At 42.9% G+C, this 22456-nt stretch overlaps 2 protein-coding genes across 3 annotated transcripts in view; one reads left to right on the forward strand and one right to left on the reverse strand.

Moving 5' to 3' along the window:
* Positions 1-16356, forward strand: part of LOC126162732 (15-hydroxyprostaglandin dehydrogenase [NAD(+)]-like) — a 119868-nt gene extending 103512 nt beyond the window's left edge. For both annotated transcript variants that reach the window (XM_049919396.1, XM_049919395.1), the window contains exons 6-7: positions 3684-3838; positions 16136-16356. In XM_049919396.1, coding sequence (XP_049775353.1) covers positions 3684-3838; positions 16136-16253 — 273 coding nt within the window. In that variant the 3' untranslated portion in view covers positions 16254-16356. The remainder of the gene's footprint in view (positions 1-3683; positions 3839-16135) is intronic.
* The window catches only part of LOC126162730 (tudor and KH domain-containing protein homolog), a 393959-nt gene that overhangs the window by 186078 nt on the left and 185425 nt on the right, over positions 1-22456 (reverse strand). Inside the window, exon 2 of the mRNA XM_049919393.1 lies at positions 7397-7689. The gene's annotated coding sequence lies outside the window, so the exon portion shown is untranslated. The remainder of the gene's footprint in view (positions 1-7396; positions 7690-22456) is intronic.

The following is a 22456-nucleotide window of genomic DNA, read 5'->3' on the forward strand; positions in this document are numbered from 1 at the left end:
TTGTGTGTCTCTGAAGGAGTTATTCTGTTTGATGTACTCCCTCATATTGCCACGATAACTCTCAAGTATACTGTACTACCCTCAGCAAACTGTAGAAACGACTTGAGCATGTTCATCGCCACAATAATGCAAACGAACTTCTCCTTTTCCATGGCCATGCAAGGGGTCACACAAGTCTGTGCAACCGAGAGTAGCTTACAAAACGTCAGTGGACTGTTCTTTCTCATCCACTCTACAGCCTGGGTCTCGCACTGTGCAACTTCCATCTATTTGGCCCAATGAAGGATGCACTCTGCAGGAAGCAGTACGTGGATGACGTTGAGGTTATTGATAAAGCAAGATGTTGGCTTTGACGTCGACCAGTAGAGAGATTCTTTGCCAGTATACAGGCCCTCCCAGTAAGGTTGCGTAAGCCCGTGGCATTGAACGGAGATTATGTTGAAAAATAGGGTTTTATAGCTAAAAGAGTGGTAAATAATATGGTGTATTGGAATCCCGCTTAAAACCATCCTGCTTTCAAAAAAAAGTGTTGAATTACTTATTTAATACCCTTCATACAACACTACAACTTATCTTAGAAAATAGATTAAGGAAAGACAAACCTACGTTTCCAGCACTTGTAGACGTAGAAAAAACTTTTGAAATGTTGATTGGAATACTCTCTCTCAAACTCTGTAGGTGGCAGGGGTAAAATAAAGGGAGCGAAAGGCTATTTACAATTTGTACAGAAACCAGATGGCAGTTATAAAAGTAGAGGGGCATGGAAGGGAAGCCGTCGTTGGGAAGGGAGTGAGACATGGTTGTAGCCTATCCCCGATGTTATTCAACATGTATATAGAGCAAGCACTAAAGGAAACAAAAGAAAAATTCGGAGTAGGAATTAAAATCCATGGAGAAGAAATAAAAACTTCAGGTTCGCCGAAGACTTTGTAATTCTGTCAGAGACAGCAAAGGACCTGGAAGAGCAACTGAACGGAATGGACAGTGTTTTGAAAGGAGGATATAAGATGAACATCAACAATAGCAAAACGAGGATAATGGAATGTAGTCGAATTAAATCGGGTGATGCTGAGGGAATTAGATTAGGAAATGAGACGCTTAAAGTAGTAAATGAATTTTGCTATTTGGGGAGCAAAATAACTCATGATGGTCGAAGTAGAGATGATATAAAATGTAGACTGGCAATGGCATGGAAAGCGTTTCCGAAGAGGAGAAATTTGTTAACATCGAGTATAGATTTAAGTGTCAGGAAGTCGTTTCTGAAAGTATTTGTATGGAGTATAACCATGTATGGAAGTGAAACATGGACGATAAATAGTTTGGACAAGAAGAGAATAGAAGTTTTCGAAATGTGGTGCTACAGAAGAATGCTGAAGATTATATGGGTAGATCACATAACTAATGAGAAGGTACTGAATATAATAGGGGAGAAGAGAAATTTGTGGCACAACTTTACTAGAAGAAGGGATCGATTGGTAGGACTAATTCTGAGGCATCAAGGGATCATCAATTTAGTATTGGAGGGCAGCGTGGAGGGTAAAAATGGTAGAGGGAGGCCAAGAGATGAATACACTAAGCAGATTCAGAAGGATGTAGGTTTCAGTAGGTACTGGGAGATGAAGAAGCTTGCACAGGATAGAGTAGCATGGAGAGCTGCATCAAACCAGTCTCTGGACTGAAGACCACAGCAACAACAACAACATACAACACTGCACACACTGAGCACAATTCCTGATTTTGACTTTATTCACCAACGTCGCATTCTGAGAAAGTATGATAAACTCACTCTACCCTCACATCTGGGTAGACGAAATCTGTTATGTACGAGCGGAGAAGAGAAACCAGAGTACACGGTTAGCATAAGTTAAGCACAAACGCTTTATTAAGTAAGGAACAACTTATCGTTCATTACTTGCCCCAGCTGTTCATTCACAATACTGCATGGTTGTTTGATACTTGGTGACCGAATTGTTTCAAGTATACAGGGGCCAACGAACAGCCGTGCTGCGAAGTAACGGTAGTCGGACAAGTCCGCCTCACTGCTTCAGATGAGTAGGTACATTTCAGCTAGGACAGTCTGTGATGAGATCACTGGGTCAAGTCTCAAGTCAACCAGACCAACAAGACCGAGCTACCTTTTTTCAGAAGCGTTATTCCTACCATATCAGAAGAGATGCCCCTGGTGATTCGTCAGGTTATGTGGCTGCAAAATGACGGACCTCCAACTGATTTGATTCGATTGTGCGGCACTGCATATTGACGAAATGGTTGTCGGAGGAGGGGGGGCGGGAGCACGACCACCACGGTCATCAGATTCTACACCTCTTAGCTGAGCTGTCTTCTGTGGGGACTATGGTGTACACTACTTCCTCGACATCAGACCAAGAACTTATTGGCAGGACTGTTTCACTGTGTATGGCAGTCCTTACATCTCCAATGTACACTTTACAAACAGTGGTCATCAGCAGCTGCAGAATGAATTTTCACTCTGCAAGGGAGAGACGCAATGGCTGAACTAAAATTATGAGAGTTGGTCGCTAGTCGTGCTTCAGTAGCTTCTTGCGAAAGGTAATGATTTTATGTTGGAGTCTCGTCCTGTCACACAGAGTTAATCTGCCAGGAAGTTTCTTGATGAGTAGTTGTTCCACTTTGCGACATATCCAGGCGTAGTATTTCGAGACCTCTCGGAGTCTCGTGCTTCCTCTTTAGTTCCTCGTAGCTATTGCTTTCTTTCCTGACGCTGTCAGTTAGTTGGTATTTTTTTCTTCCTCTCTCTCTCTCTTTCACTTTATCAGCCCTTCGATTTCTTGTTGTAGCAAGGACTACGACAATATGACGTCTAGCCAATTGCTCTTTCTTTTCCTTTTGGAATCAAGTCCATGGTATAAATTTAGAGCCTATGATGAGATGTAAATGTACTGCACATTGTTTCGCCCTCGTTGAGTTACTTAGCAATACGTGGAATGGACACTAATCACCGTTTTCCAATGATGACATCGCACGATGCAAACTGTTACATTCTGGAGACAATTTCCACCTCGGAAAATGATCAAATTACTATCCCGTGGAACACGCTAAGCGTTTAGGAGGGCATGACAACTGGGATTCCACATACAGTCCAAAGAAGCTTTGATACCAGCATTCAGAAAGGTCAACCCACACAGTGTCCAAACTACGCATTACCTACCAGGGTTTACCCTCTAAAAATGACCAGTTTCCCATCTTACACAACATACCAAGTATTGAGAATGTTTTTTCTGAACGCATTCTATGTATACATTACGGATATTTTGTTTTTGTTACTCATCAGACTTCTGACTGTTTTGATGTGGCCTACCATGGCTTCATCTTCTGATACAATTTTTTCATCTCAGAGTCGCATGCACATCCAATGATTTGTTGTTTTGGATTCCCCTATAACTTTTTCCCCCTGCAGTTCCCAATAATACGATGGAGGCTTCTCCCTCAGGCCTTCTCTTCCTTGCCCTTCTCCTAGTCAGTGTTTCCACATACTCCCTTCCTCTCCTACTTTCCCAGTTCATCATACATCCAGTTTATTGAATCTCTTTGAGAGATGGCAGGATGATAACACTCCTCCACTGCCAGACGGCATGCAGTGGTGATATGCGAGATGTAGTGCAGAGTATGGTGTTGCAGGCTTAGTGCAGAGTATGGTGTTGCAGGCCGCGATGCACGTGGAGAACACAGGAGTGTCTGTGGTGGCGCTGTGCCCTGGTGCTGCCGACACGCCGCTCACACACAACTCGGCCTTCAACTACCAGCATCCCTATCTCAAACCGTACATCGACCAGGTGCTCAAGAGCATCCCCATCCGCAAGTAAGTAGCCATCCAGTCCGGTCGCACAGCTGCACTTGCCCATTGCTCTCGCCTACTGTTGAGGGGGGTCGGGGGTCAGCCTGCAAGAATAGTGGATGAAAGAAAATTCGAGCACAACAAATGAGTTTTCGCCACGCTCTCACCCTCAGTGTCATCCCCTTTCCTTCGCCCACCTTCCCAACGTCACCCCTTCCTCTCAAGGTTAACCTCTTCCCACTTCTCCTCTTCCTCCTCCCATACAGTGTTGTCGTATTCCTGACAGACCTAGCTCACTTGTGAAACTTAATAAATTCAAGATAGCAGAAATAAGTATCTTAAACTGGCTGACTTGGCATTTTGTATCTACTACCTTTTGGGAGATAGCTGACTTGTGCCACTTTAGAATGCTGTTCTTTGAGATTGTGTCGGGATGGCACCTTATCACCTCATATGGATCGAAGTCCTTCACCAAGTAAATGAATCTACACGTTCCATAAAAAGCAGCTTTGAGTCTTCAAAATGAGTTTTTGCAAACTAAAATACGGTTCAAATGGCTCTGAGCACTATGGGACTTAACATTGAGGTCATCAGTCCCCTAGAACTTAGAACTACTTAAACCTAACTAACCTAAGGACATCACACACATCCATGCCCGAGGCAGGATTCTAACCTGCTACCGTAGCAATCGCGGGGTTCCGGACTGAAGCGCCTAGAACCGCACGGCCACCGCGACCGGCTTTCTGCAAACTCACAATGAAAGCAGTAAATGTGGAGCTTTGATAGGTCCAGTACACACTTTACAACATAAACATGTTTCGTGAATTGTATTGAAACCTTTCCCATCTCCAGAACCACAAGTTCTACGTTGAAGATGGTAGCCCATTAAAAACTTGGCTTAGGGATTAAGGCGATTCATTATTTTGCTCACCTCTTCCTCTGTCCTAATTGCTGACTAATTTAACGTCGTGGTGTTCTCGAATTATCTTCATTATCTTGCCAAAAATCGTGTTGTTCACTAATTTATAAAAACATTTCACAAGTGCACACTATACAGATTATCTTTTACCAGTGTTTAAATCTATGTATCACTTCAACCAGGGGGTCTGGTTGAACTGAATAAAATGAGTGATTCTCATCAGTTTCATAGCCAAACTGAGACATTTCCATGCCCATTTTTGTCACCCAGCTTTGTCATCAACTTGTAGATGGGAACATGTCGCGGAATTAGATGCTCTGGATGAAGCAGCAAATCACTACGCTTGTCACGTATATCATTACGACAGCCAAGCCTACCTCCAAGACATATCCTACAACAGAATCGTCTGGACATCAAAAAATCCATTCCATCAATTTCAGCATGAATTAGCCACCAAAACCCTCCAATAGGTAGAAATTGTTGCATGGCAAACCCATGTAAATTTTTAACGTCCAAGTAAAGGATGGATGGTGATGTTGAACAAGTCACCAACTAATGGGCTGTTTACCTTGGTGTGTCTATGAATGCACTAAAAAATCCTCATGAATTCTGCGCTCGAAGAACAACAATACGTTGACATTAGTTAAAAGGTTGAATTCGGTACATTTGATTTTGTGCGTTGCATGCCACGATAACTCAGACGACATTGTGATAGTAAGTAAGATCCAGACTGTAAGTTGTAACGCATTCGCTCTGGAACTGTTGAACACATCTGAAAGCAGGTGCACATCGGTGTCCAGGTAGAACCTTGCGTATTCAACTATGTCTGAGATAGTAAATTGCTGACAAGCACACATTGGGTGCTCACGTTCTGCATCCATTATGGCGTCATAGGGAAGTTTACTGGAGAACGTAGATATATCAGGTAACACAATTGAGAAGAGCCTTGATGCGAAACCAGATATTCTTCTGGGAAGATCTCTTTCTTTGTAACGTATCATATTTTTAACAGATTTTTCATGCTACTCTGCTACTGGAGCACCTCACAATATCATACCAACCTGCCCACACTAGCATATGGACATTGTAACGATACCATTCTTTGGTATAGCAAAGTGGCAATATATTGTAGCAATACACTTTATGGTAGGATATCATAAGTCATCATGGATCTTGGAAATCTTTCATTTGCAAATAGATTGAAATGCTCTGAGAAGCAGGACTGGATCTTGATACCCAGCCGAATTCTTGATCCAGAGATGCAAGAACTTATCCCTAAGTGTATCAATCACTGTAAATGGTAATTCTACGAGGGCAGTTCAATAAGTAATGCAACACATTTTTTTCTGAAACAGGGGTTGTTTTATTCAGCATTGAAATACACCAGGTTATTCCCCAATCTTTAAGCTACACAACACTATTTTTCAACGTAATCTCCATTCAATGCTACGGTCTTACGCCACCTTGAAATGAGGGCCTGTATGCCTGCACGGTACCATTCCACTGGTCGATGTCGGAGCCAACGTCGTACTGCATCAATAACTTCTTCATCATCCGCGTAGTGCCTCCCACGGATTGCGTCCTTCATTGGGCCAAACATATGGAAATCCGACGGTGCGAGATCGGGGCTGTAGGGTGCATGAGGAAGAACAGTCCACTGAAGTTTTGTGAGCTCCTCTCGGGTGCGAAGACTTGTGTGAGGCCTTGCGTTGTCATGAAGAAGGAGAAGTTCGTTCAGATTTTTGTGCCTACGAACACGCTGAAGTCGTTTCTTCAATTTCTGAAGAGTAGCACAATACACTTCAGAGTTGATCGTTTGACCATGGGGAAGGACATCGAACAGAATAACCCCTTCAGCGTCCCAGAAGACTGTAACCATGACTTTACCGGCTGAGGGTATGGCTTTAAACTTTTTCTTGGTAGGGGAGTGGGTGTGGCGCCGCTCCATTGATTGCCGTTTTGTTTCAGGTTCGAAGTGATGAACCCATGTTTCATCGCCTGTAACAATCTTTGACAAGAAATTGTCACCCTCAGCCACATGACGAGCAAGCAATTCCGCACAGATGGTTCTCCTTTGCTCTTTATGGTGTTCGGTTAGACAACGAGGGACCCAGCGGGAACAAACCTTTGAATATCCCAACTGGTGAACAATTGTGACAGCACTACCAACAGAGATGTCAAGTTGAGCACTGAGTTGTTTGACGGTGATCCGTCGATCATCTCGAACGAGTGTGTTCGCACGCTCCGCCATTGCAGGAGTCACAGCTGTGCACGGCCGGCCCGCACGCGGGAGATCAGACAGGCTTGCTTGACCTTGCGGCGATGATGACACACGCTTTGCCCAACGACTCACAGTGCTTTTGTCCACTGCCAGATCACCGTAGACATTCTGCAAGCGCCTATGAATATCTGAGATGCCCTGGTTTTCCGCCAAAAGAAACTCGATCACTGCCCGTTGTTTGCAACGCACATCCGTTACAGACGCCATTTTAACAGCTCCGTACAGCGCTGCCACCTGTCGGAAGCCAATGAAACTATACGAGACGAAGCGGGAATGTTTGAAAATATTCCACAAGAAATTTCCGGTTTTTTCAACCAAAATTGGCCGAGAAAAAAAATGTGTTGCATTACTTATTGAACTGCCCTCGTATAGCATCACATACCTGGTACACTTAACTGCTGCGACAGGGCAGGTCTAAGACCCGCTGTTGGCCGATGGAGATGGATTGCTATAATAAGCGTATCTAGATAATGAGGGGAGTGTCAGTTCTAAATTTCAAGATGACCTGGGTGTGGGCTCTGGCGTCCGTGATGAGTTTCTGGGTGCCGGTTCTGAAGCCCTAGATGAATTGCTGGATGGCAATTCTGAAGCCCAGTATAAACCAGATACAGAAAATGGCATTCGTCCTGGGTTCTTGTTGCAGAGTCCACAGCAGCGACTCATCATCCAAAATTCCTGAAAAATAAAAATAGATAAGTGTCGTGTATGCACAGTTTTTAGGTAGTAGCAACAATAACAGTATTGAAACTTATGGAGACATTCTTCATGGGGCAAGTGACGTTTACCCTACAGCCCCATCCATTCCCATGCTCTCACACCCAATAAATGTTCTATTTATGTCACAGGTGCCTCATTCAGCAGCTACCCCCTCCTTCCCTCTAGAAGCAGAAACAGCTGATTTTCATCGTTATCTGTAATGAATGGAAAGAAACCTCACATCGTATTTATTACTTATCAGAATGCAATTCATAGCCCCTGGCTGTCGAATTGCAGTTACATAGGTGGCAAGAGGTATATGTGAGCTGTTGATATTCCCAAGGTCCATGTTGTGGAGCATTTGTGAATATTACACGTCCACAAAGCTTTCTTAGAACCTTTTACATATAGTACACATTTATTGTACCTGTATGGTCGAAGGTTCTGAGTGCCGTGATCACATCCACGTATGTCATCCCAGAGCATTCCAGTTAATAATTACATGTTAACCATAGGGCTTTTTTCCACATGTTGCATCATTTCAAATCTCTAAACGGTTTCTGTGACGCAAATTTTATGGAGACTCTTGTAACAACATGTCTAACATATGTGAATGCAACATACCCTATAGCTAATATAAATGCGTAGGCTTCTGCGGCCAGAGTCAGTCGACATAAAAGTCATAATGTATTAAACTACTGCTGCTGCAGTTTTATACATTATGGCGCGGTACCATACCCAGAAAACTTTGATGTCGACATACTCTATATCCTTAAATATGAATTATCCACGTTTACTGCAGAAACCTTGAGTATCAATAACAATGTTTGCGCTTTGAGATACCATATTTAAACGCTTTGGAGCTGCTGCTACATGTACACATTTATGAGATTTTGTACAGTTCCTGTAAGCAGTGTCTATTTAACACACAGTCATTTAGTATTAACACATATCCTACTGTATTTGATGTGAAGTTTCCTGAAGCTTCGAGTGCTACAGAAACTTTGATGGGACCCAGTTTTACAGATTCATTCTCTTTCACAATCTATTATAACAATGTGTGTTAACTTCTTAAATTCCCATGGATTCAGCACGTATTCAAATTCCTGTTCTTTCAGTCAATAATATAAGAAAAGCAAAACCTTTTAGACATATCAAACAGCAAGCTACGTTATAACTCTATCTTGTTGTAAATTACCATATGAGTGCGACTCTGAATTAAAATAAACTTTGGCATTGGTTAGTTTACAATTGTTGAATTTGCTTGAATCACATTTCAGGTTTGTCTTCCTGACAGTTTTCAGTGCGCCATGAATTCAGGCATTTCTAGATGGTTTCTGTTTTAATAGTCGACACTTTTCTGGTGATATTCGTTAGTATGGGGTATTCAAACAATTCCCATAGATGTGTATTTAATGGCAATTGAACTCCCATACCCAACATCTTTAAAAGGCTTCCGCATTCCTCATAAATTACTGAAATATGAACAATATTCGATAGAGCATTACCAATCACAAATTTTATATCTTGGGATGTAGACATTTGTTGAATGTAAGCACTGCTATACGTTGCACTTAGCACCAAGATGAATTCTCGTTTCACATTGGCGATAACATCGTTCATGTCTTCAAAATATCCCACTAGTGGCCTAAGTGGAATACATGGAAAGATGCTTTTTTCATTTTTTGATGTTTTTCATATGGCTGATTTTAACACCATTCACTTCATATCTTATTTCCTGAAACATGAATCTGAAGGCATTATGTACAAGATATGATGCTAATGTGGGAGTCCCATCTGTTTTAACGAATGTTCCTTCTAAGCTTAGGAAACTGTTGCTTGGAATTTTTAAAGCACCCTCGGGCTGAATGAGAAACCTTATTCCGTCTTTGTTATTAAATGTTGCTGAAGTAAAGGCCTGTGCAAGAATCATTCTTGTTACACAATCCATTTATCATAGTCCACTGGGGCAGTTATATTGAGTGACATCATGACATGTTTTCAAGCTTTGTGAATTAATGAGGCTTTAGTTCTTCTGTGTTAGTACATTTTATTTTCGCTGTGTGGCGGTACACTGGTGGTTTTTGTACATCAGTTTTACACTGTACCCTCTGCTGCTTCGAGTCTAAACATATTACGATTTCTTAACCATAAAAGTCCGCAATATGTCCATCTTAGTGTATAGTATTCAACTCAAGACTGTCTTATGTATGAGCAGTGACTGGAAGGTAGATGACATTGACTGGTATCTCAACGACATTATATCCTGGACCCACGGGTCGGGCAGAATACATCGAGTGTGTGAATCTATTTATCACTGAGATTTGTCGCAATATTGCATTTGATGCAAATCGTGTTACTCGGCAGTACCTCTACTAGGGGGTCCAATAGAACTTCCTGTCCAAAGTCTATTATCTCTTGTGATGTTCTTCTTTCAGTTTTAAGTGTAATGGTATTTCCATGTATCTTGAACCCTTGTAGAATCTACATACATCAAAAAAAGTTTTGCATCACCCAGATTCCCAGAACTCCTGAAAACAGATGTTGACTGTGGATATTGTATCACAGACACAGTCCCTTTGACTTTCAGAGATGTCACTAAACCAGCCAAAGATGTAAACAACCCTGCATGAGCAGCGGCTATTAGATGGAGGGGTCCGACAGCCGATCAGTTCCAGTCATTCCACCAGGAAGGAGGTACACGGCTCGTGTTGTCTGCAGTTCAACCATGCCTAGACGGTCAATACCGCGATTCGATCGCGTCCTCATTGTTACATTCTGCCAAGAAGGGCTCTCAACAAGGGAAGTGTCCAGGCGTCTCAGAGTGAACCGAAGCGATGTTGTTCGGACGTGGAGGAGATACAGAGAGACAGGAACTGTCGATGACATGCCTCGCTCAGGCCGCCCAAGGGCTACTACTGCAGTGGATGACCGCTACATACGGATTATGGCTCGGAGGAACCCTGACAGCAACGCCACCATGTTGAATAATGCTTTTCGTGCAGCCACAGGACGTCGTGTTACGACTCAAACTGTGCGCAGTAGGCTGCACGAAGCGCAACTTCACTCCCGACGCCTATGGTGGGTCCGTCTTTGCAACAACGACACCATGCAGCACGCTACATACAGACCCAGCAACATGCCGAAAGAACCGCTCAGAATTGGCATCACGTTCTATTCACCGATTAGTGTCGCATAAGCCTTCAACCAGACAATCGTCGGAGACTTGTTTGGAGGCAACCCGGTCAGGCCTAACGCCTTAGACACACTGTCCGGCGAATGCAGCAAGGTGGAGGTTCCCTGATGTTTTGGGGGGGGGGGGCATTATGTGGGGCCAACGTACGCCGCTGGTGGTCATGGAAGACGCCGTAACGGCTGTACGATACGTGAATGCCAGACTCCAACCGATAGTGCAACCATTTCGGCAGCGTATTGGCAAGGCATTCGTCTTCATGGACAACAATTCGCGCCCCCATCGTACACATCTTGTGAATGACTTCCTTCAGGATAACGACATCGCTCGACTACAGCGGCCAGCATGTTCTCTAGACATGAACCCTACCCAACATGCCTGGGATGGATTGAAAAGGGCTGTTTATGGCCGACGTGACCCACCAACCACTCTGAGGGATCTACGCCGAATCGCCGTTGAGGAGTGGGACAATCTGGACCAACAGGGCTTTGATGAACTCGTGGATAATACGTCGCGACGAATACAGGCACGCATCAATGCGAGAGGACGTGCTATTGGGTATTAGAGGTACCAGTGTGTACAGAAATCTGGACCACCACCTCTGAAGGTCTCGCTGTATGGCGGTACAACATGCAATATGTGGCTTTCATGAGCAGTAAAAAGGGCGGAAATTATGTTTATGTTGATCTCTTAAGTAATTTGTACCTAGAACTGAAGATTACCCTTTTAAATTCAGAGTGTACGACATCATACCTAAAACTCAACTGGTGAATGGAGGTGTAGTGATTGTTTTTTATATATGGTTCTTCGTCTTCCTCTTTGCAGCTATCAGGAGGAACTTGAGATATAATTGTATATCCATGTTTGTACTGAAGTTCTGACAGCATAAAAATTGTAGAACGCACGACTGTTGGTAAAGTAATAACACAGTTATTCAGGTGGGTTTAAGTCTTCAAATGAATCAAAGTAGTAGACATTATTTCAGTTTTTCACATATGGGATGCACTGAGTTCAGGTCTTCCCACAACATCCAAATTTACGTTTCTACATTCCTTCGTTATTCTCATGATTTTACGCAACAGTTTTCATATGAACACTCCAATAAATCTTAGAATGAGGACCTTCTTGACAAATTTAAGCACGTCGTTATTTCTAAGCTATCTATTGGGTAGTATAGCTAGAGGAGTTTATCTGTCACTCAGAAGTAATGAAAAATCCCAATCCACGTCGGTATAGTTTCAAATAATTACAGATTCCATCATCCCAGTGTGTCTTTTTATCTCCTCAAGCAATTCTTGAACGCTTTTTGAATTTCTCGCCGTCCAGGTGAATGTTGCTACTCCTCCAGCTAATGACCCAACAGTTGGAAACCCTGTCACAGAGGGAATTATGAATGGAAGAATTCCAGATAATCTCATTTGAGGTAGCGGTTGGACCTGTGGCGATTTAACAAGTCTTCTTCTTTTTATCATATTCTTTTCTGTTTCAGACCATGTTTAGCTACCAACAATGATGACTGAATGCATGATTTTAAACGCTCTTTCTCTCTCTCTAATGGATGATGAGCAACGTTCATAAGCTACTGGAAATTTATCCCAGCATCCAGTTTAAGTTTGTCACGTGTTGCTTTATCAATGGAAAATGCAGCAATACGTTTTCCTTTATCAGTATCTCTCCTTGCACATATTTGCTTACCTTTATCAGCTAAGATTGAATCTGTAGCGTGACATACAGCTTGATCTTTATTTGTGGCTCATGCAATGACGCGTTCTCTGCACGCTTCAGTGAACATATGAATTCCTTTATACCAAATGCTTGCCATTTTTTCAGCAATAGTTATATATATTGGAATTTGTAACTGTACAAGTACTTGTCGAGATGACTGTCACTACCATTTATGATGGGGTTTGCGAGCTTTGTTAGATACCACATTTTTGACATTGACCAACTGATGTGTGATGAAGCTACAGAAGCCATCAGACCAACACCTTGTTCACTAGACGTCTCGTTACATGCTCTTGAGAGAAATTTCTGATTTGATGCTTCCATGTAGTTCTTCATGGCAGAGCCTTCCTGCTGTTTAATTGCCTCTGCTATCCTTTAGAATGTATGTTCTCAGATTTTTCTGCTGCACATTGGATACTGTAATAATCTCTGTTGACCACTCTGGCCGCCATGACTTCTTGGACGCAGTCCTATATTTTGAAATACGTATCAAATTATCTCAAATTAAATTTCTGTTTGCACGGATCCTGCATTTCAATATGACTGTTTACAGTATTTAGAAACTCGGTATAATGAATTTCAATTTATTTCATATTTATTGTTTGGTGTATGGCTAATTTATTTGTTGATGAATGTCTGTCTGTTTGTACGACACACAAAGATTGACGTGCATCTGCACATGGATTTTTATCATTCTTTTGACATGTTCCACGGTACTTGCTCCATAAGGTGAAATGTTGAAAATTGGTGTTTGCCACACCACACCGAGTCTGCCTTGAAATATTTATTACAAAACCCACTCAGAACTCACATTCGGGAGGACAAGAGTTCTAATCCGCGTCTGGTCATCCAGATTTCGGTTTTCCATGATTTCCTTAAATCGCTTAAGGCAAATGCTGGGATGATTCCATTGAAAGGAAATGGCCGATTTCCTTCCCCATCTTTCCTCAATACCACATTGCGCTCTGTCTATAATGTCCTTACTGTCAATGGGATACTAAACTCTAATCCTCTCTTCGTTTTCAGTCCATCGCCTCTACAATTGCCTTTCCCATCTTTGCTTTATACAGACTAGTGCAAACAAATCTGGAATGTGTATCAGTGGTTATTGATACATTTACTTCATATCTCTAAGATCAGCTTTCCATAACTCTTTCAAGCTTTATATCGTAACACACTTGTTCAGGACTGCTCAGCATGCTGGTCGGGGGCTTCTCAAACGACTGTCTTCGTAATTATTCAAGACATGTCTTTCTCTGAGCTCTGAAATGACCGATACGACTTCGTTCATATAAGCAGTATTTCGTTTCTTTTATACAATACACAATGTCTCCCAAGAAGCCACGGCTGAATCAGTTAAAATTGTATCTGTGTGTATGAGCATTATTTCGTTTCTTTTATACAATACACAATGTCTCCGAAGAAGCCACGGCTGAATCAGTTAAAATTGTACCTGTGAAAGAGGACTAATGGGAAATGCTGTGTACTAATACATATGAAATGGCAACTTAAGCACCTGATAATGGGTTTTAAGGATTCAAAAGAGTCTTGCTTTTGTAGATAAGTGGCTTTAGTTTATTATCTTAGAAGTGTAAAATCAGTCACAGGTCAAATAAACAGGTGCTACAAAAAGTAATCAAGTCAATTGCTACGAGTCTCGAAGATATATTTTTACTGAGAAATTACTATGAATTACTATTATTAATACTTCACAGTCAACTGATCACTCTCACTCTTGACTAATCTTCACACTTGCACTTGCTACAACTAGGACTACTGGCCATTAAAATTCCTACACCAAGAAGAAAGGCAGTTGATAAACGGCTATTCATTGGACAAATATATTATACTAGAACTGACGTGTGATTACATTTTCATGCAATTTGGATGCACAGATCCTGAGAAATCAGTACCCAGAACAACCACCTCTGGCCGTAATAATGGCACTGATAATGCCTGGGCATTGAGTCAAACAGAGCCTGGATGGCGTGTACAGGTACAGCTGCCCATGCAGATTCAACACGATATCACAGTTCATCAAGAGTAGTGACTGGCGTAATTGTGACGAGCAGTTGCTCGGCCACCATTGACCAGACGTTTTCAGTTGGTGAGAGATCTGGAGAATGTGCTGGCCAGGGCAGCAGTCGAACATTTTCTGTATCCAGAAAGGCCCGTACAGGACCTGCAACATGCGGTCGTGCATTATCCTACTGAAATGTAGGGATTCGCAGGGATCGAATGAAGGGTAGAGCCACGGGTCGTAGCACAACTGAAATGTAACGTTCGCTGTTGAAAGTGCCGTCAATGCGAACAAGAGGTGACCGAGACGTGTAACTAATGGCACCACATACCATCACGCCGAGTGATACGCCAGTATGGCCATGACGAATACACGCTTCAAATGTGCGTTCACTGCGATGTCGCCAAATACGGATGCGACCATCATGATGCTGTAAACAGAACCTGGATTCATCCGAATAAATGACGTTTTGCCATTCGTTCACCCAGGTTCGTCGTTGAGTACACCATCGCAGGCGCTCCTGTCTGTGATGCAGCGTCAAGCGTAACCGCAGCCACGGTCTGCGAGCTGATAGTCCATGCTGCTGCAAACGTCGTCGAACTGTTCGTGTAGATGGTTGTTGTCTTGCAAACGTCCCCATCTGTTGACTCAGGGATCGAGACGTGGCTGCACGATCCGTTACAGCCATGCGGATAAAATGCCTGTCATCTCGACTGCTAGTGATACGAGGCCGTTGGGATCCAGCACGACGTTCCGTATTACGGTCCTGAACCCACCGATTCCATATTCTGCTAACAGTCATTGGATCTCGACCAACGCTAGCAGCAATGTCGCGATACGAAAAAATCGCGATAGGCTACAAACCGACCTTTATCAGAGTCGGAAACGTGATAGTACGCATTTCCCCTCCTTACACGAGGCATCACAACGACGTTTTACCAGGCAACTGCTGTTTGTTTATGAGAAAGCGGATGGAAACTTTCCTCATGTCAGCACGTTGTAGGTGTCGCCACCGGCGGCAACGTTGTGTGAATGCTCTGAAAAGCTAATCATTTGCATATCACAGCATCTTCTTCCTGTAGGTTAAATTTCGCGCCTGTAGCACGTCATCTTCGTGGTGTAGCAATTTTAATGGCCAGTAGTGTAGATTACTGTAGCCAAGGTCTCACGTGGTTTGAATTTTGCATTGTGCAGTGTGATGATCATACGGTTTGCCTAAATAAAATAAAGCCGGTCGTTGTGACCGAACGGTTCTCCACGCTTCAGTCTGGAACCGCGTGCTATGGTCGCAGGTTCAAATCCTGCCTCGGGCATGGATGTGTGTGATACCCTTAGGTTAGTTCGGTTTAAGTAGTTCTGAGTCTAGGGGACTGGTGACCTCAGATGTTAAGTCCCATAGTGCTTAGAGCCATTTGAACCAAATAAAATAATATGGAAAGCAGGAGCGAAGCAGCTGTGTGTAACTGATGTCGTCGACGTGTTTGCAGGCCCGAGTTCATGGCTGAGGCGCTGCTGAGGGTGATCCGGGAGGCGAAGTCCGGCTCTGTGTGGCTGGCGGACGACGGTCTCATCGAGGAGGTGGTCTACCCTCCAAACCTGCAGTGAGGGCGCCCGCCGCCTGCTCCATTCTCTCAGGCCTTCCATTGAATCCAAGTTTGCACCAACACTGGCTGTGTACACACACACACACACACACACACACACACACACGCACGCACACACACACACATACACACACACACACACACACACACACACACACACACACACAAACTGATTTTACGCGGCTCATACTGAAAGTCATCAGCCATCCAATGATTTTTTGGACAGAATACGTACATGAACATAATCGACAGATTTTTATGATACTTTTTAATGCCGTCTCAATTTCTCTGCATAAACTTTCCTAATTATTGTGTAAGTTCTAAAATCCTTCGTGTCTGAGGTCATTCTGGCTGCCAGAAGACAGTGTCACCCTACTTACTGGATGTCAGGTATTTCGTAGCGTCTGCCTTGCAGTCAGTTGTTCATGGGACCGAAAAGCTGGTAGACGGTAGGCGCCGACTCGGAAAGACCTAGCATTGGAAAACTTTCACACTGTGGCACGACTATTGTCCCACTAGTGTGTTTACGTTAATTTGAGCTACGAACCACTTCCTGCACTGCACCGTGCCCTGCAGGCAGTCACAGGTGGTCGAGGACGACCTGGTCAGAAACAGTCTGAAAAGCTTCTAAGGATGTTGCGGGGTAGGTTGCGCAGAGAAATAATTGTGAAGAAAAAAATTCGATACGTTGTGCCGCGGTGGTCAAGGTCCGAACACTACAGAGATGTAAAAGTGTCCGTTTGCAGCTGACGATTGTACCGATCTGTCGAGGTCTGATCATATCGGCCACAATGCAACCCAGAAGACACTACCTCGCTTTTCTTTTTTTATGACGATTCCAAACGGTGCCATTCCCTAATCTGGTGTTTTGTTTCAGACGGTAATGGCAGAGCCCGTTTTCTTCGCCAGTCTTATGACACGTCAAAAAATCGTCTCCTTAATCCCAATATCTCTGAAAAACAATTTCATATGACAGTTCACGGAACTTAGTCGTTTTTCATCAATAAACATGGGACCATAGGGGTAATAAATTTTCATTAGTCTGGGCTACGAACCACTTCCCGCACTCCCGAGCTACTGTCGCAATTTTCCAATTTCATGGCCAGTGACGCAACTGTATCCTCAACTCGTCCCTCGCTCAGTGTACCCTGCAGGCAGTCACAGGTGGTCGAGGTCGACCTGGTCAGAAAAAGCCAGAAAAGCTTGTAAGGGTGTTGCAGGGTAGGTTGAGCAGAGAAATAATTGTGAAAACAAAATAATTCGATACTTTGTGCCGTTTCCGAGTTAATTAGCGTTAAAGTTAGCCAATCAGACCACTGCGCGCGCAGATTCAAGCGGCCCGCTAGGTACAATTACTGTCAGTTGTTTTCAAAGCGTAGATGATAGAGCTAGAGTCTGCTCGGCGTTTGGCGCGGGTTAGATTCTCACTACCGTCTCATGTCTAACTGTTGTATCATTGTCTTGTTCGATTTTAGGAAACCAAATGAAGAAGGCTTTTGGGGACAGTGTCTCTGGTAGGTCGCTTTAATTTGCAAACACAACATCCTGATTGCCTAACTTCAGTGCTAGGTATCTTTGATACGGTGCACTTGTATCGATTTGTTTTCTTAACAGTAATTTCTCAGTACAAACTACTCTGTACACACAAACACACACACACACACACACACACACACACACACACACACAGCCCCACAGCGGGGGTTCGTGTTCTGTCCCCCGCATCACAAGTGTTCCCACACTCGCCTCTCCTAACACTGTTGGCATCTTCGCACATACATTCGCATGCTCGATCAACTTTCGATTATTATTCGGAGACCGCACCCCTCCACCAATACTTGATATGCTCATTGACATCTGAGGCGGAACTCAGCTGCTCATTTTTCGTCTTTAACTAGAAGTTCAGGTACAGCACGGTGGCTAAACGAAACACTGATGTCGGGCATTTCGTAAACATAGCCTATGTTAACGTGAAAGAAGTTAATGACATACAGTGTGTGAGCGCACAGTCTGAAGTCTGAAGATTATCATAACACAGTGGTTTTTATTTCGTTGTAAGAAATGTAGTTGCAGCAAGCGGCTGCTTACGACTTTCAGTATGAGCCTCCAACGGAACCGTTATTAGTTCTGTATCTCAATGCAGAAACCGCAGCACAAATCCCGATTCTAATTTGAAAAAGTAGCTGTCACTAACATTTGTTTTGTGTTACTTGTCGACTAAACACGTAAGAGTGTAGCAAATAATGTTTTGGTTTATAACGTTGCGAAAACTATTATTAATTTTAGTGCCAAAGGTACATGTAGATTAGTTTCAACAAATAAATAAATAATACAGTATATAGTAATAATACTAACGTTGTGAAAACTAGTATTAATTTTAGTGCCAAAGGTACATGTAGATTTGTTTCAGCAAATAAATAAATAATACACTATATAGCAATAATACATATCTAAATGTCTTTATCTCTACCCTTAGGTTACCCAATCAAATATAAACTAATAAACAAATTAGCTAAATGTTGCGCAGTCATGACCTATATGACTGCCTGAAGCGCTATCTGTCGCCAGTTGAAGATGTCGTCGATTTATATGATACTATTATAAGAGATTTCCAAAATTTTCAAGGTTTAGAGGCTAAATGGATGTTCCAACCGTACTTTTACATAATCTTCCTAAGGTAATTTCTTACAATCACATCCACACGCATTTTCTTCTCCGTAAATAGACGCTCGTTCCTATATCGCAAAAAAAAAGAGCTTGCTTTTATGTTGAAGCGATCGCACCCGATATTCTCGGCGTATAAGCAACTATACGGTACCACAAATAACTCGAATGTTAAATGCTTGAAATAAATACTCGTAAGAGCGAAATTACAAATGAAATCTCACATCTTTGTATTAATCTGCTATCGAATTGATGGCAGAAAAAGAGCGATTTCCGGAAGCATCAGTTTGCTAGCAATTAGCAGACCGAGAACCCTCAATCCCGTAACTTGTTTACTGCGAACACCAGGCAGATTGACTAGCGCCTCGGCAGCCTTTGTGATGGTGAACGCACCTGCAGGTCTGTCACTGATTAAGTTTTTTTCCCACTTAGAAAGGCTTTGGCTTGTAAATCGGTTACTAGCTGCTTTAAAGACTGTTCTCTGTTCTTGCCTTCACACTTCACTTTCATTGCATACAACTGTTAACGTACGACTTCATACACATGGTAAGGAGAGTATGATGCAGCTGGTGTACTTCTTTGGGGTGTGAGAGGCTAACAAGTGGAGGGTTTGCTTTGCAAGGACGTTCTATGTTGAAAATAAAAAGAGACGTGTGTCGGTTGTTTACTAGACACTCCCTAGTTTTTTAAAGAAATGGATGTCGAAGCTGATGAAGGAAAATAATATTTTCAATGCTGTACATCGAAAGAACGTGGAAATGTATACATTTTTTGTTAATATAACATGGGGTCCAATTTTAATATTCTTCGTGTTTACCGTTTTTGTGTTCGTGCTGTAGGTAGGGTACTCATGATTCCATGTGTCTAGCAGAGTGAGTTCGACGGTCGAGTGCTCGACGGCACGATAGATTATTGTGACCGGTCAGAGGCCTGGTTGTCAGCTGCACGAAAAAATAAAAAAATAAAATAAATAGCAGTCTAGGCTGCTGTTTCGTGCTCGGTTCTTTCTCCATTCGATATTTTTTTTTGATATATCTGATAATGTTCTGATAATCGGAATACATTTCTGTCTTTTTTTTAAAGTAAAACGTCCGGAAGTGTTATTAATAATCAAATAAGTATGTACAGTGTATTGGCAGCTATTTTAATCGTGATACATGGTGCAAAAATATATCCAAAGTATATTGTTGCGTAATCCAAAGTGACCGTCTATTCGTGAGCGTTCTCGCAGTGTGGTGAAACTTATAATGGAAACAGGCAAACATTAATATTTCTCGCACCATGTGCAACACACGAGCGAAATCTCTCCGCATTGCCATGTTTTCTGGTACATTGTTCATGGAAAACATTTCTATTTCACACTGCTAAAAGTAGATCTGTCATATATCAATTTGGATGCTTACCAAGGATATAACAGTACATCTTGAAAGACAGGCGTGGACATCTGGTTAAGGACCATCATGAAATTCGCTGCTTGCTATGACGTCGCATGATTTTGAAGTTGTGCGATGAAATTCTTTACCTGTTCGAAAAAGTAAATGTCACGCGATTGAAAAAAAAGAGGTACATTTCGGTGATATCACTTTCACTGTGCCGGTCGGCTATCGTCATCTACGGAAGTCCTACGTAGCGCGTTATGTACCACTATGAAAATAACTGTCAGTACATTATATGTACTTGATTATTAATCCCTCGCCCCGATGTTTTACTTGAAATAAAAGGAAAGAAAGGTATGCCCATTGTCAAAATACTATCAGATATACCGGAAAAAATACAGAATGAAAAAAGTCACCACCAATAATCCAACACGGACCAGCAGTTTGGTAGTTTATTGCCTTGACCGCTGAACTTTCGATCTGGCTCCGCTAGGTACCCACAATGAGCATACCCAATCTACAGCATGAAAACAGGAAAACTTCAATAACTCGAATATTATTAACTTTGGACCCAGTATTATATTAATAAAAGTGTTTAGCTTCAGACGATATTTCAATGTAAAGTATTGAAAATATGATTTTCCGTCATTAACTTCTAGTTTTTCGAAAACTAGAGTGTCTAGCAAAAGGCCGAAACATGTGTCTCTTTGTCTTCAGTATAGAAGTCCTTGCAAAACCTGACCAAAATCGATGACCCACCCTCCCCTTGTAAGCCACTGAGAAGCGACTACGCGCATACGTTAAGTTTGATTTCCAAGTTTAGAAGGATAACAAAATTATGTCTTCTCCCTATTCTATTCCTTGTTGTGCTAGTGATAATGTGGATTTTCTTATGATGTCAAATGGCGCGCCATTGAAAGTGGCTGCATTTATTTATACATATTTAGGAAAAGAAAGAGACATGTATATATGAAAGGAGCAATGGTTTGTATGTGTGAAGTGTTTTAGTCCCATATAACTATACCCGATCAAAAGGTAATACTTTTCCATTATTAAATGTGGGGCGAGCCATGTTGGCTTGTCGAGATTTATGTGGCTCAGACATTGAATGTTGTGACGGGATGGTTTCGTGATTAGCGCTGGAGCAGATTACATTCTGTGTATGAACAGTATTTAATTCCGAACCGAGACTCGAACTCGGGACCTTCGCCTTTCGCGGGCAAGTGCTCTACCATCTGAGCTACCGAAGCACGACTCGCGCCCGGTCCTCACAGCTTTACTTCTGCCAGGTTCTGCAAGGTTCGCAGGAGAGCTTCTGTAAAGTTTGGAAGGTAGGAGACGAGATACTGGCAGAAGTAAAGCTGTGAGGACCGGGCGTGAGTCGTGCTTCGGTAGCTCAGATGGTAGCAGTTCGGCGCTAGCGGCCGTGCGAAGCGGAGGTCCGCTACTTCCGCCTGTGCGGCGTGTGCGAGTGTTTGTTTACTTGTGGACTTAGTCTGCGCGCGGGCTAGTAACAACGATCATGGCGAACAAGTACAGGAAAACTACATTACGATTCACTTTCTGCAAAGGCTACGAACGACCAAAGGCTTTAGCAGTGGAACGATTCATTCGAGAGGACGTCAAGATACCGCCAAACGATATTGTCGGAATTCATCTGTCCATCGTTAGTCCCACGGTGTATGTTAAGATGGTAAATGACGCGGCGTGTGAGAGAATTCTACAGGCGACAAAAGCAGGTCTCCGATTTTGCCATAGTGACGGGAATGTCGGCACGGTAACTGTAGAACATGCTGGTCTGGGTGTACGGACAATACGTGTTTTTGAGCTGCCTTTTGAGCTCCCGGCTGACGAAGTTATCGAGGCTTTTAAGCCATACGGCACGGTACATGGTCACACAGCAGAACGCTGGACACAATTCGCCACGTACCCAGTTCTTAATGGAGTGCGACAGATCGCTATTGATCTTCAGAAGCATGTACCGTCCTATCTGACAATTGGTGGTTGTCGGGCGGTGGTGATTTACGATAGTCAACCACGTACATGTTCTGGCTGTGGCCAGGAGGGACACCTCAGGTCGAACTGTATGCAACGGCGGATTACGCAACTGCCTTCAGATGTGCGGGAGCCGTCGCCGGCGATGACAGTACTTCCGATCACCTAT

The sequence above is a fragment of the Schistocerca cancellata genome, chromosome 2 (genome assembly GCF_023864275.1).
Source record: "Schistocerca cancellata isolate TAMUIC-IGC-003103 chromosome 2, iqSchCanc2.1, whole genome shotgun sequence".
Taxonomy (NCBI): domain Eukaryota; kingdom Metazoa; phylum Arthropoda; class Insecta; order Orthoptera; family Acrididae; genus Schistocerca; species Schistocerca cancellata.